Consider the following 14,365-nt stretch of genomic DNA (forward strand, 5'->3'; position numbering starts at 1 on the left):
CAATGAAATGTCTAACAGAATTGCAGTGACTTGAACGCTAAATTATGCCTGGAATTAGTCAAATGAGAAATATGTTCCCTGTTGAAACAAAAGCAGCACAAGCGTGGAAAGAACAGATTTTTGCTGGTTTGTGTTGGCCAAGCATGCCAAGCACTACATCATAATGTTAATGTTTCTGATTTTATGCTAGGCATTTTAAACATGTGCTTTGCTGAGTATGTATATTCACTTCTGTCACTCTTTTTTGTAATATGTACAGTTATGGTAGGGGGCTGTGTATATCTGGCAGAATTTATTATAAGCTTCAGTGTATGACCATTCTCCACAATGGCAGTGTGCTTGGCTTTCATAACAACTGGAGCTCAAACACACAAGGAGTTAGAGAACTTAGTTTAGATGTTGCATCAGTAATTTATATATGCCAATGGTTTTTTTCTGCAGAGAAATACTGGATTATATTAACAGTTTGTTCTACATATGGTTTAAAACTTCTCTTTGTCAGAGTAAACCAACACAGTATGCTGAAGGCCACTCTGTGTTTTTCAGAAGCTTATTATGCCTGCTGGTTAAGTGAAGCTTATTATGCCTGCTGAGTTAAACCTCCTATCACCACTACCAATATTATGTTTACAAAAGCTTGTCTAACAGTTAACTCTATATTTGACCCAAGTGTTACATCTTGATAAGAGGTAACAGGACAGACATTGCCAGTCACAATTTCAAACCTTACTTAGGTTTAAGGTTATGCTCCTGTTACGAAACGACAGCACTTACCTCTTCTCAAGATCATTGCAATTTATTTCTGAGGCTCACAAATTGGTGTTCTTAGAGTCTGCTGTGTATAGAAATCTTTCAAACTAACTAGAACTACAGTTTTACCAAATGACTTCTCCCAACACTTTTTTTTTTTTTTTTTTTTTTTTTTTTAATCTTCTTCCTGTGCCTAATTGTACGTCTTTTTGTAGTCTGGTTCCTTTCCTAGGAGGTACCAGAAGAATCTGTGGTACCATGATATACAGCAGAGCAGGGAGATTTTCTGGTAGCAACAATGATAAGAGAATTCAAGGATTAAATTCTTGAATTGCTGATGATAGGGTGTAACTGCTCATCTAAAACTGCCTTTGTGCCTGAGGACTGAAAGGTGGCAAATATGATGCAAGTTTTTAAAACCCATTTTGTGGAGAATGAAAGGGGTTTTTTTACCTGGCACATGAACAGGTACCTCAATAAGAACAGTATAATAGAACACCTCATCCTGTAAACTGCCTGCGAAGTGTCAACATAATTCCTTTTTAAAGATAAATTCTTCTTCATAAATCCAGTTTATAGGGGTCAACAAAGTGAATAAGGATGTTTAAATCTACATAATCTGAATTACCAAAAAGGTTTTTCACAAAAGCCCTTGGCAAAGACTTTTTGAGAACACTAAATTGGCAATAGAAAATACTTGCATGACAAAAAGATACTTGGGAATAAGTGATCTGAGGAAATTTGCTATTGGCAAAGTTCTCCAAGGTAGTGAGGACTAAGACCACAAAAATTGTTAAACACTTTGATGAGACTAACAAGCCAGAAAATAGTGGTTGGTAAAGTTACATCTAGATATTTCTAAAGTGAGGCATATGGAAGTAAAAATTCACAAAACTTGACATAGAAAGTAGTGTGCTAGGAATTGTCCATCAAGACTTGGGAACGAGATCTTAGTTTATAATAGTGGTTCCATGATAATATCAGCTCAGAGTTCAGTAGTGATCTACACAGAGTATTTTATATGGTTCCTGTCCATGTCTTCAATATATTTAATTGAACTAGTTGATTTTTGGTAGAATTGAGATGGGCAACAGGAATGTAGAAAAGAATGTAATGATTTCCATACACAGAATGACAGAGTATCACAAAGACAACTTGGGGTGTGATACAGATCAAAAATTGAATTTTTTGAAAGTATTATTTCGTGGCACCAAGGACTTTTGGCATTGGAAGTGCATACAAAGTGTGCAAACTGGCTTGCATCAGTTTCAGGGGTAACTATGCAAGAGAAAGTCACTGGAACTTATCAAATACACAGAAAACACCTGAGTCTGGAAAATATTTGGTGGGAAAACATGAAAAAAGCAGTAGGAAATAGGCAGTCTGTGCTGCCCCTGTTCTGTCCTGTATGTTGCTACACTTATATTTCCTAGGTGCTTTAAAGTTCTTGTTGCAAATCTCAGAAACTGTAGAGTATTTTTTTCTGAATTTTCTTAATCCTTGCTCACTTCATTAGTTTGAGTGGTTTTAACAGGACTCATTGCAAAAAAGATTGTGTCTTCAACTTCCTTGAAAAGACATTTTTAAATTTAACTTTTTATTAAACCAATTGAAATAGGAGAACAATACTAACAGGTTGTTAAACCTAGTTATGGCTACCAGAGCACTATGAATTGCTTTGTTAAATCCCCCTGTAGCGTAAACAGCGTAGTGCAGATTTTTATTTGCATTTGTGGTAGCTGTTAGCTTCCGTTATTATTTTGTTTTATAGATCTGGTTCTTAAATACTGGTGCTCCCCACTGGGCAAACTGTGCTGCAACATTTCCTAATAAATACCTCACCAAATATCTCTCTGCCTCTTCCCTCCCTCTCTGCATTGAAGAGGATAATTTTGTGTAAGGATCTAAGATCAGTTTACCCTGCTGCATTAATCTTCTAACAGAGAGATACTATTTTATTTTTCCAGCATGCTGTAATCCACCCCACTTTCTGATATATTTAAAGCATATTAATTGTTAATGTTGCACTTCTTGAATTCTAATCATGACCAGCCTGCATGCAGGGCTCAGGTTTGGGAAGGATCATTACCCACTCCCCTGGGGATCACAATTGGTACTTTCTGGAGGCAGCATGAGCTGTATTATTTTCATGGATTTTTGTCCTTGTGCTGCTACATCTGTTTGAAACTGGGACTTTGTGCACAGTCTGCATTGTGTGGCTGTGAAGTGCCTGGCCTCGCACTAGCGCTGTGGATTGTTATTTGGAATGCACAGAGGAGTCATTGATCACTGCTTCTTCCCTTTGTATTTCTTTTTAAACGGGACTGCAGACACTTGTGGGTACTTTTGCTATTCCTTTTCATCGATCTCAGACACTCCAAATGGTTGAGGTACTTTTGAACATTGCTTTTTTCTTCTAGATTAACTGATTAACGCTTAGTATTTAAGTTGAAACGTAGCTTCAATTTAAGAAAAAATCCAACCAACTCTTCCTAATGATACAGTAATCTTTTAACATGTATTATCAATGTAATAATATATATTGACTGCTATATCTATTATAAAGTGTTTGCTCAGAAACCTTCTAATCTGCATGTATAATTGTGATACATTATGTAGGGCAATGACATAAATTGTACAAGTCAAAAAATTTTGTTGTTTTTTTTTTTATTTTAAACTTTTAGACTTCGAAATCTCACTCTGTCTAAGAAATAGGAGAAACAGGTAACAAAGGCATTTATTTCAGTTTTTTTAGATTTTGTCGCAGTTCATTGTAACAACACTGCATCATTAAATAATTCAGTAGATCATTCCGGATGAGGTGGTTTTACTTTTGTATTGTCATGTAGTACCCCTGTGCCAATGAAATACAGTATTTAGTGGCAGAAGGTGATAAAAATTAAATTAACTCTCTGGAAAATTTATTACTAATGACATTTACAAAGTCATGCATTTGGTTTAAAATGAATGTAGCAAGAAACATAAGTAGCCATTGTCCAAAGGAAAATAAAAAATAGATGCTTAATGTTAGGTAATACATTTGGGGAATATCTTCTTAGGCAGATACAATGCAGTATATTTTTCTTGATTTTCTTTTTTTGTGTGTGTACATATGCATGCAGAAAATCCTCAGTAGTGTAGGCTTCACTGGAAGCTTAAAATTTGTACTAAGGGAAAATTAAAGTCTTTATCTTGATGTTTATAAAGTCAGGAAGCAGGTAATTTCCTGTTCTAATTCTTCAGTGGATCAGTTACTCGTTCTCTTCTTCTTTTGAAGGTCAGCTTAGTACCAAGTGTGTCTTGTGGATCACCTGGGATTAAACAGCCAGGTTTGGTTTCTTCCAGTAGTACTGTAAAGGAAAAAAACCATCACTGCGCTTGCAAAGCAAGCTTCAGAAAAATTTAACTTTATATCAAATCAAACTATTTTCTTCCAGACCTGTTTAAAAACAAAATGGGAAAATGAATACTTATCTTTTGTTGTAAATGGCATTTTTTCCCTTTCCTCTTCAGAATCCAGTGCTTATTTTAGGTAAGGATGAGGAACCACACATACACAGATGCTCATAGGAACATTTGGGTCAAAAGGGGTCTCAGATGTCATCTGGTCCAACATCCTTCTCAGAGCAGGATCAGTTGTGAGACCAGACGAGCTATTCTAGTTTGTTTTTTTTTTTAATTAGAAAATTAGGTTTGAATGTTTTAGCATCAAGAAATTAATTTTAATCTGTATTCATGTCACATCAGGAATAATGACATGTTGTGACTGAGACCTCAACACAGTAGCAGTTGTAAGCAGTTTTCTGAACATCCTGTCGTTCCCCAGGTTCCGCAGCGTTAACAGAGCGTTCTGTGATCCTGAGCAGATTTGTGACCAACAGGAGTCCTGATATTTAGCAAAGATGTAATCAGTTCTGACTTCCTGAAAAGGTTCAGTCAAAATTAGGACTAATATATTCAGATTTTTCCTTCATCTCACTTTTTTTTCAGTGTTAAAATGTTTTCTGAAGCGTGCTAACTTTCCTGGTACAAATACTCCCTTCATGTTCCTCCAAAATTCAGCCTTCCCATGGGCTCTGTCACTCATCAGTTCTGCTTGGAAATGCTTGGGAGTTGCAACCTCTTTTCCCAGGAAGTGGTATTTGTAACTGAGCCTGCAAAGGACCTCCTTTTACAAGGAGATCTCCAGGAGAGAATATTTTTCAAATAAATGCTAATATTTGTCACTCAAAGGAGAACATGTAGAAACAAATGACAGTGACTTGTCAGGGTGCAAAACTGGTTTCTGTAACTGTCTGCTGGAACAGTGGGTGATGGGGGAGGACTTTCATTTGCAATGCACGTGCAGTAGGGGGGCCCTGCAGCCCAGAGGAGGTGCAGGGCTGGGGAAAGAACTACTTAGAAACCTGGGGGTGACAGCAACAATGAAGCTGCCTTTTCTTCATCAGCTTTAGCATGCTACCAATTCCCTAACCTATGTTAAATCTGATTATTGTGAGGGCTGGAATCTTATTTCTCCTATTTATCTCAAAAAAGAGACAAGTTTTCTGCTGGAAGTGTTATTTTTTTGATTTTTTTCTGTACTCTTTATTGCCCTGAAAAGTTTTAAATTGGTTATTGTTTTTCAGATGGATCCTGTGCAAAAAGCAGTCATAAACCATACATTTGGAGTGTCCATTCCCCCAAAGAAGAAACAAGTAATTTCCTGTAATGTCTGCCAGCTTCGTTTTAACTCTGATGTGAGTATTGCCTGTTATTCTGCCTTTTGTTTCTGTTTTTTGTTTTTTTGGTTTTTTTTTTTTTGGCACATGAGGTATAATTAATCTAAATCTCTTTTTCCCAAACAACTCGTTCCAATTCTACCTACATTCTTCTCAGCCTGATGGGGTGGTATTTTGTCCATTCAGAAGCAGAAGTCCATAGAGCATGAACTCTTAATTTCTTGGATAGCTCTGGTATGATATCCAATGCTATATCCATAGGTGAGATCCCATTTGATGGTTCAGTAACTTTCAAGAGGTATTGCAAAAAGAAATGTTTGCCTCAGTTTTTGTTGTTTTTTTTTTTTTTTTTTTTTGGAAAAGGAGATGAAGCAGAAAAGCTTCCCAGTGAGTTCTCCAAGTCATATTTGATTTTCTTCCAGAAGAAATAGCTTTTTCTTGTTGTTTGCACATCCTTGCTGATACATCTTTCCATTTCTGAATAAAGTCACTCTTCCAATAACTTTCATTTATAATAAATATAAACACTTAGTTCTAGCTGTCAGTTTGAGGATGAGAAATTCAAAGAAACTGTTTCCTAGAGGTTAATTTGAAAAAAAAATTCATCACAAAAGCGTACACTGGTAATTTTAAAATATGTAACCATTTAGTGTTTTTTCCTAAGTAGCTTGAAAACTGAAGAAATTCAAGGAAACTATATCTGAGAAAATTAGGACCTTTGACAGTTAAGGAGTATGTATTTGTTCTTGGAGACTATGAGTAATATCATTAAGTTAATAAAAAAAACCCAAATTCACTTTTTTTTTTTAAATCTTAAGGGTAAGAATAAATCCCTGAGTGATGTGTTAATATTGCATATTTTTCTGTCATAATTTTGATCTCAGAAACAGTTTGCAGGCACCTCCTCAAAGCCTTTGAGTGTTTTGTGCTCCTAGAGATTTGCAGTAAAGCACCCATACCCATTACCCTGGTTTTCTCTGCCTCTAACATTGCACTTTGGAAAGTGTCTTGTAAAGTGTTTTCCCCAGTTTGCCTTTCTTGTCTAGGCTGGTAAGGATTTTGAGGCAGTGCTATCTTAGCTTCAAATTGATTTCTAAATCTGTCATCGTTTGACAAGCTTATTAAACTTCCTTTGAAGTGGCAGTATCTGCTTAGTTAACTGATTTCAGAAGTCATTATTTTAAATTTAGTTTGCTTGTCTTTCTGCTCTAAGGTTAAGATTTAAGGGGGGAAGAAATCTTTTCTGCAGTGACACTTGGTCCAGGTATCTCCTTTTACTGATTAAATCAAGGAACAAATAACATTTTTAAAAATCTTCTTTTGCTTCATGGATCTTTTTCTGAGGTGGATCCATCACCAGTGAGGCAGCTTGGGCTGTCCCCACTGCTCCCTCTCCTCTTGAGGTCAAGGTCCCTCTGATAGTGGGTCCTGCCCCCAGAGGAGTCACCCACTTTGTGCTGACATTCAGGTGGACAAACAACACTTCAGGCAGATAAATTGAATCACAACTGAGCAGCTCGAACCAAGCAAACAAAAGAGGAGCTGAAATGTTATATCATTTTGTATGTCTGTCAACCAAGCAATTTTTGTCCATCTAGACTTACAAAGTAGAACAAAAAGTGCATATCATATTCTGCTTTAAATAGTGGCATCACAAAAGCATGGCAAATTATAGCCACAATTCTTTTTCTGGGCCAGGTGTATTCAATAGGGTGGTGTGCTCTTTCTTCCTAAATTTGATATTCAGTTGTAGTTACTAGAAAATATCATCATCCTTTTGAAATGAATGGTTGTAAGAAGGGATGAAGCACCATGATTGTGATACTTTACATGCTGAAATGCAGCACCTCTAGTTTCTACAGCAGTTACTTTACCAGGACATTCACAAACAACCTAGAAATTTGATTTTGGAAAGTGTTAAAGTTGTAGCAGTGTTACAAATACCAGAGGATACTTAAATATAAACCTAATTCACAATTGTTTCATAACCTCAACATCCAGGAATATTTGGAGAATGAGTCTTCATAGTGTAGTACTTCTGTTTTAAAAGCTTTCTGGCCTTTCATTGGGTTAGTTAGCTTTTCCTGAGAAGCTGTAGATAAGATTCTAAATTTTTCTTCTGGTTCAGTCATTTAACCTTAAGAATTATTTATCTGTGCATGTGCTGCATCTTTTTTTCTGAGTGAGATCCTATTTTATTTGGATGTTATTCGCTCTCAGCCAGATAGACCCCCCCCCCCCCCCCCCCCCCCATAATCTGTGTTGTTACTGTTTCACTGAGGTAATGGTAGTGGGATTTCAACCAAGCTCTGCAGAGTCACAGTTTTTTCTTAGCTTGTTGAAACTCCTGTGCAGAAATAAAAATCTGGACCCTACATGTATTTTTCTTTTTGGTCCCTTTGGACCCAAAATAATGTGAAATTATGCTTACATTATTTAGGACATGGAATAATCCTTACATTCCATCCTTTGTTTGCTGACTGGGGAAGAAGGAAGTCATATAAGTGTGAGCGTTGTAACTGCTGAATCTTTCAGGAAGTCGGTTCCACCATGTGACATGCTTTTGCCTAGTATCAAACTCTGTTAATTTGCATTAAAACTTCAGTGTAGCACATTGCAGAATGAGATTTGTAATACAGTCACTCCACACTTGCCGCTACACACTTCTCCTTCTACAAGGCTGGCATACTTGTTGTTTATTTGCGTTCCATTCCTTTGAACTTTCTCTGACCTAAATTATGCAATTAAACAAAACAAAACCAAAAACAACAAAAAAAGCAGAACTAAACTATGAAGTGTCTTTTGTGGTTTTTATTTTTATTCTCCTAAATTAATTTCTCTTGCATGGTGTTTGAGGATGCTGACCTCATTCTGGTGGTGTTTTATCAATTGCACAAGAAACACACAGACAGTGGGTATTCATCTGTGAGAAGAAAATTGGTTTCCTTGCCTGCAATCTTTTCCTTGTGCTGTGGACACTCACTGGTCTGAATCAATAGACAAAAAAAAAATCAGACTAGTCAATTTATAGTTGTCAAACCTCCCACTAAATTAATATAGTGAATTGAAAAGATTTTAGGTTTCTTTTGCTTGTGTATCTGCAAGTTTAGCTTTGGTGAGAGTGTTCTGGCATCAGATTCAGAGGCAGAGATCTGCAGCTACCTGCAGGAAAAGAAAGATCCGAGATGGGAGGAAATTTTAAAATTTAAATATTTAAAAATATGTTGTCTTGAATGTGGGATTAAGCATGTGCTCAAGTGATGGCTTCTGTATTTTCAACAATAAAATTCCTAGAATGATTTTTCTTCTGCCATATTATAACTTGAATAGTATTTTTCTAACTGAACTCTTCAGGATCTCCCAGTCTTCAATTTTTAAAAGTACAACATGAAGAAAACCTCTGTGTACAAACTCCAAATTTTGTCTAGTCTTGATATGCCTGGCCTCTTCCAAAAAAAAAGAAATTATAGTATTTGACTCATATTTACAGACATTCAACTTCATTCTCTGCCTTTCCTTTTTTAATATTTTCTGCTGCATTTTGGTCAAATTGGAGGTTGTCTATTTCTGCTAATAAATTCTGGTACAACTATTTTGGACACCCTTTCGAATCTGTGTCAACTGCAGAAGAAATTGTAGTACAAAAGAGATGATCCAAAGTCTTCTGGAACAGAAAAGTAAAATGTCATCTTTGAAGTAACAGTAAACTAAAGTTGTCTAATAGCCTGAACTTTGAAGTTCTTCCAGGCAATTATTGCTGTAAAAGTAGTATCAACATTACAGCAATGATAACTGAGGTTGCTTCAACAACATTTTTTTGTATGATCTGCTTAAGATACCCTAGCTGGAGCTCAGAGTGGGATTAGGTGTCCAAATTTAAGTGTCGTGCTGTTCAAATATCTGAGGTGTGTGGGACATCCACAACTGGCTGATTAGCTGACAAAGGACACCTGAGGACATGCCAAATTGTATGGGATGCCTGCCTCTAGAACTGAACCCCCACACATTCAGTTTGACTGCTGGTTTACTTTTCCTTCTTCTTTTAATTTTCCTTCTTTCTTTTATTTTGAAGAGGGGGGAGAGAGAAGCAGGATTCAGTGAGGAGAAAAAGCATAAAAGTATAGGAATAGAGGAAATGAAATAGGCAAAAAAAAGTGATAGAGAATAGAGAAAAGGGCTCTTTCCTAAACTTGTTTTTAATGGTGGTTGATACCAGGAGTCAAATACAGTTGAATTAGTTTAGAAATCTCATTTTAGGAAGGATAGTGTTATGAAGATTGATAGTTAATGAGGTTGATTAAACACTATTGTCAATGAGATACTTATTCTAGTCTGCATAAACTTCATTCTATTATATAGAGGAACATACTCTTTTTGAAAATAGTTTTTTAAAAAAGCGAACAGTGTTGTCCTTTAACAGTTGCAGTTGGATGTGCTTCTGTGTTTTGGAATAAACACAGGTATTTCCATCTTTGCATCAAATTATCATGTATCCTGTATCAAGTAACTTTTTAATTTCTTCATGGTGATGACACAGCATGTGCTCCAATGCAGCAATGACTACTGTGTCAATGAAGTTCAGGCTACAGTCTTGTGTTATAATCCAGCTCAGAAAAAATGAGAAATAGTCAGTTATATTTACTACCATGAGAGACTCGGCAGCAGAAGAGGAAGAATTTCCATGGAACAGATTGTGATTGTGAGTCAGATTTTACAGTATGCATATTCCATCAAGAGGAAGCAAGATATGCTGTGAAAGATCTAGCTTAACCTTTGAAGAAACACTTTTGTTTTTCCTTTTAAGAATTCTGGGATTGCTTACATAGGTTTGGATGGTAATAATTATATATACTACATTCTAGTAAAATGAAAAATCATCTTGAGTGAGTGTCCTGGCTCTGCCCAGGACAGGGCTGATTTTTTGCAGTAGCTGGGAGAGGCATGGCCAGGGCATTGTTTTACACCACCTCACATCCTTGGTAGGAGTGGACTAAAGGGACTCTGTTTAAGAAGGGGTTCCTTGTAGTCACTCTTATCTTCACTCATCTTCTTATCTCACTGCTGTTTCCATTAAATTGTTTTTATTTCAACCTGGAGAGTTGATTCTTCCATTTGGAGGGGAGAAGGGAAGTGACACTTGATTTTAGCTGGAGTACTAAATTGGGGCATACGATTCCTTAACCACAAGTGAGTTTACTGAATCCATATGATACCGATAAGAGGGTCCAGTAGCAAAAGGGCAAGAGGAAAATGTCTCTTTTTTTATCCCATATGCACTTCTGCTCTGCCGACCCCACCTTGCTCTTTCTCATTCCTTCTGGCCACCACATGAACCTGCAGCATTTTCCTCAACTGGTATGTGGCAATAAGTCTCCCAGCAGCTGTGGAACTTTGGCCCCAAGGTGTCTGTTCTGTTACGGCATCTGACACTTTAGCTTGCAGCCATAAGGGAAAAGTGAGCTGTAGTTGGAAGGATATTTTTTTGGTTTCTGCAGAAGTGCTCTTTTCTCCTTACCTGAATCATTACCTTGTGTTCAAGTAGTTTCTCTGCTCTTCTCCCTCATTATTTTTTATTTTATTGTTTACTCTTGAGATTGTTGGGATTGTTTAACCTGGAGAAAAGGAGGCATGGGGTTACCTTATCTATGCCTACTTAAAAGAAGGTTGTAACAAGGTGGAAGTCAGTCTCTTCTCCAGGAAACAAGTGATAGGACAAGAAAAAAACTGCTTCAAGCTGGGCCAGAGGAGGCTTAGATTAGATATTAGGAAAAATTTCTTCACAAAAGGAAGTTGTCAAACATTGGAACAGACTGTCCATGGAAGTGATGGAGTCACCATCCCCTGGAAGTATTTAAAAGATATGTAGGAACATGTTTAAGTGGTGAACGTAGCAGTGCTGAGTTAACATTTGAACTTGCTCTTAAAGGTCCTTTCCAACCCAAAGGATTCTGCAATAGTCCACAGAGTTTTAGGAGCTTAGGCACTATACAAGAATGTCAGTAATAATCTAATCCCTTTTTCCAGCAGCCAGGCTTATCTACAGTCCAAACTTGTAAATACGTGATGGCAGCAGTCCACGTGTTATTGTTCTGATTTTTGTTTGGTGGTGTTCTTTTTGTAAACAGATTTTGTCATGTGTTGGTTGCACCTAAAATAAGTTTCTGCATCCTTCTGCACACTTTCTGTTTCTTATAGAAATGTCTTTGGCTGTGGTACAGCCTCGTAGGCACCATCTTGCTCATAGGGTTTAATGGGATTGAAAATAAGCTTGTGCTTGCACAGTGCATTGCTGTGTGGGTAATGACTGCAGTTCAGCTTTTTTTTTTTTTTTTTTCTTTTTTTTTTTTTTTTTTTTTTTTTTTGGTGTCACCTCAAAAATCAGGAGGAAACACCATGCAAGCAAATCAGAAAAGCAGATGTAACAATTTGGCATTAAGAAATTATGAAGGTCATCTTATTGTTGAATGCATTTAAAGCTCATAAAGATGTGATGATAGTGCTCATCTTTTTAAAAAGCCAGAAGGCAAGTTTTTTAAGTTTAGGCAAGTGTTACGAAAAGTTAGCTTTGTAGATTTAAATAAATCATTCATGCTGTCAGAAGGATACTAAACAAAATAATCAATAACATCACATAAAAATCTACAGAACTGTCATTGTCTTCTGTCAAAGATTTTACATTTTCCTATTTATAAGACTATATTGATTCTTTGGGTATGGTGGGTAGTGAAGCGGATAGGAGGTAATTAAAAGCATAAATCTCAGGAACTTGTGAAGGTAATTTTCTGTTTTGTAGACAGAACTGACAAAATGATGAAAGTTGTTAGCTCCAACATGACAGAAATACTGCATGATTATAGAGTACAGGGTTATAACATGATGGAAGTTCTGTTCAAATAACAGCTATTTAATGGAGCTTTTAACTAAGTTTGGTAAGGTATTTAAAATATGAGTTGACTTCTTACAACATGGCTGATATTCACAGCTCCTTGGTTTTTCTGTGTTCTTTTTAATAATAATCTCCCTTACTATTTTGAGCAATTAGGTTTTAGAAATCCATAAGGATGGAATTGAAAAACTAATGCATAGCTTTGGTGTAAAAAATGTATGAATGTGCCAGGTTTGCAGATTTCTTCAATTACATCTGTTATTAATAACAAATGAGGTAAAACTATATTTTCAACACTACTTCCTAATTTATCATGTAATTTTTATTAGAGTCACGATTCTAGTCTAAATTCTTCTTAATTTATACACTCAAATAAATGTGCATACTCTTACAGAATGGTTCTGACAGGTAAGCTAAGTGATCAAACATTTTCTAGACGTCTTACTATTAAGAAAGCTTTCTAATTTAGGATTTTCTGTGAATTAAAATATGGATGAACATATGAAAATATGGATGAAAATATGAAAATATGAATTAAAACATAAACACTTCTCTACTCCTGTCTTGCACAGTTTGTTTCCCTCTCTACCAGGACTACTGCCATTGTAATGAACATGATGTATAAAAGTAGGCAGAACACGGGTGTTGAGGTGTTCTTTCTACAATATAAATTATAGCTATATTTAGGACATGTTTATTTTTTTTTAGTTTGAATTTATGTAATTTTTTTTGTGATATGCAGGAAAAAATTCATCTTTATAACTACTCCATAACAGAATAGAAGTTTTCAGGATTATTATATATCTGTTCAGTCTTTCAGTTGTTTCATTTTTCATGGTTGAACTGTTACTGCCAGAGGCTTTTGTGGTATTTTCAACAAAATAGTTTTCATTAGAGATTACCAATTTTATCAACACCAAATGAGCACAGGATCTGAGACAGAATTATTGAAGGTGGAAAAGACCTCTCAGATAATCAAGTCCAGGACCACCATGTTCACCACTAAACCGTATCCCCAAGTGCCACACCCAGATGGTTTTTGGGCAGTTTCAGGGACAGTGACTTCACCACTTCACCAGGCAGCCTGTTAGAATTGCTGTTGAGAGTATTTCAGATCCAGGGTGGAATTCCTGCTTTAAGAAGATGCAGTAGCAAGTGAGAAGAAATGAGAGCTGTGAGCCACCATGTTCAGTTCCAGTTAGTTGTGGCACTCACCTATTATTGCACAGCTCAAGGCATGAAGCTGCATTTCCTACAGACTCCCTTTATTTCTGTGTTTCTCCTTTCTGTCCATGCAGATCTGCATACATTTAATTGCCAGACTGGATGATGTAGTAGCAGATTCAAGCATTCAGCTAAAGAGTTGATGGTACAGCTGTCTTGTTTCCATGAAGACCTAATAAAGGGCTACTTCAGCTGATCTTGAATATACCTGTAAAAAAAATCTTTATCTCACTCACATACGCTCTGAACCTTTAGACTTACTCAAGTCTTTCAGGTTAATGCTTCTTTGTGTAGCACTAAATTGAGTTAATTCACATCACAATTAGAGTCTAAAACTCAGTCACTTGTGAACTGTCAAAATGAATCATGTGGATTTCAGGTACACTGTCAGTCATTGCTCCTGATGGGGAATATTCTGTTATCTTTTGTACTACAGTCTTGCCTGTAGTTCAGAGTTTTCTTAAATGTAATAATGCTATTAATGAATCCATATGATATACCTGTTTCCTGGTTATCTAGGTCTTTCCATACATGCAGATCTAAAAATGTTTTTAGCTTTCTACAAAGTAAAGCTACTGAGGTTGTTTTAAGTATTACAACATGCTAATGTCATTCACATTTCTTTTCAAAAGCATATTTAAATTAAGAAGATAATTTAAATCATTGACATTTTATTAAATGCAGTATAAAGCTATTGTATATGTATTGTATGTAGTCATGGAGTTTAACGTCCTGATTTCAAACTTAATAACTTGTAGTTGAAAGTAGCAATTAAATTTGGATT

General features: G+C 36.1%; 1 protein-coding gene across 5 annotated transcripts in view; it reads left to right on the plus strand.

Annotated features, from left to right (window-relative positions):
• ZNF385B (zinc finger protein 385B) overlaps window positions 1-14,365 on the plus strand; it is a 156,710-nt gene that overhangs the window by 114,307 nt on the left and 28,038 nt on the right. For all 5 annotated transcript variants that reach the window (XM_083864697.1, XM_083864698.1, XM_083864700.1 and 2 more), the window contains one exon: window positions 5,379-5,489. In XM_083864697.1, coding sequence (XP_083720823.1) covers window positions 5,379-5,489 — 111 coding nt within the window. The remainder of the gene's footprint in view (window positions 1-5,378; window positions 5,490-14,365) is intronic.

Source organism: Zosterops lateralis (assembly GCF_965231275.1).
Source record: "Zosterops lateralis genome assembly, chromosome: 7".
NCBI classification, from domain to species: Eukaryota; Metazoa; Chordata; class Aves; order Passeriformes; family Zosteropidae; genus Zosterops; species Zosterops lateralis.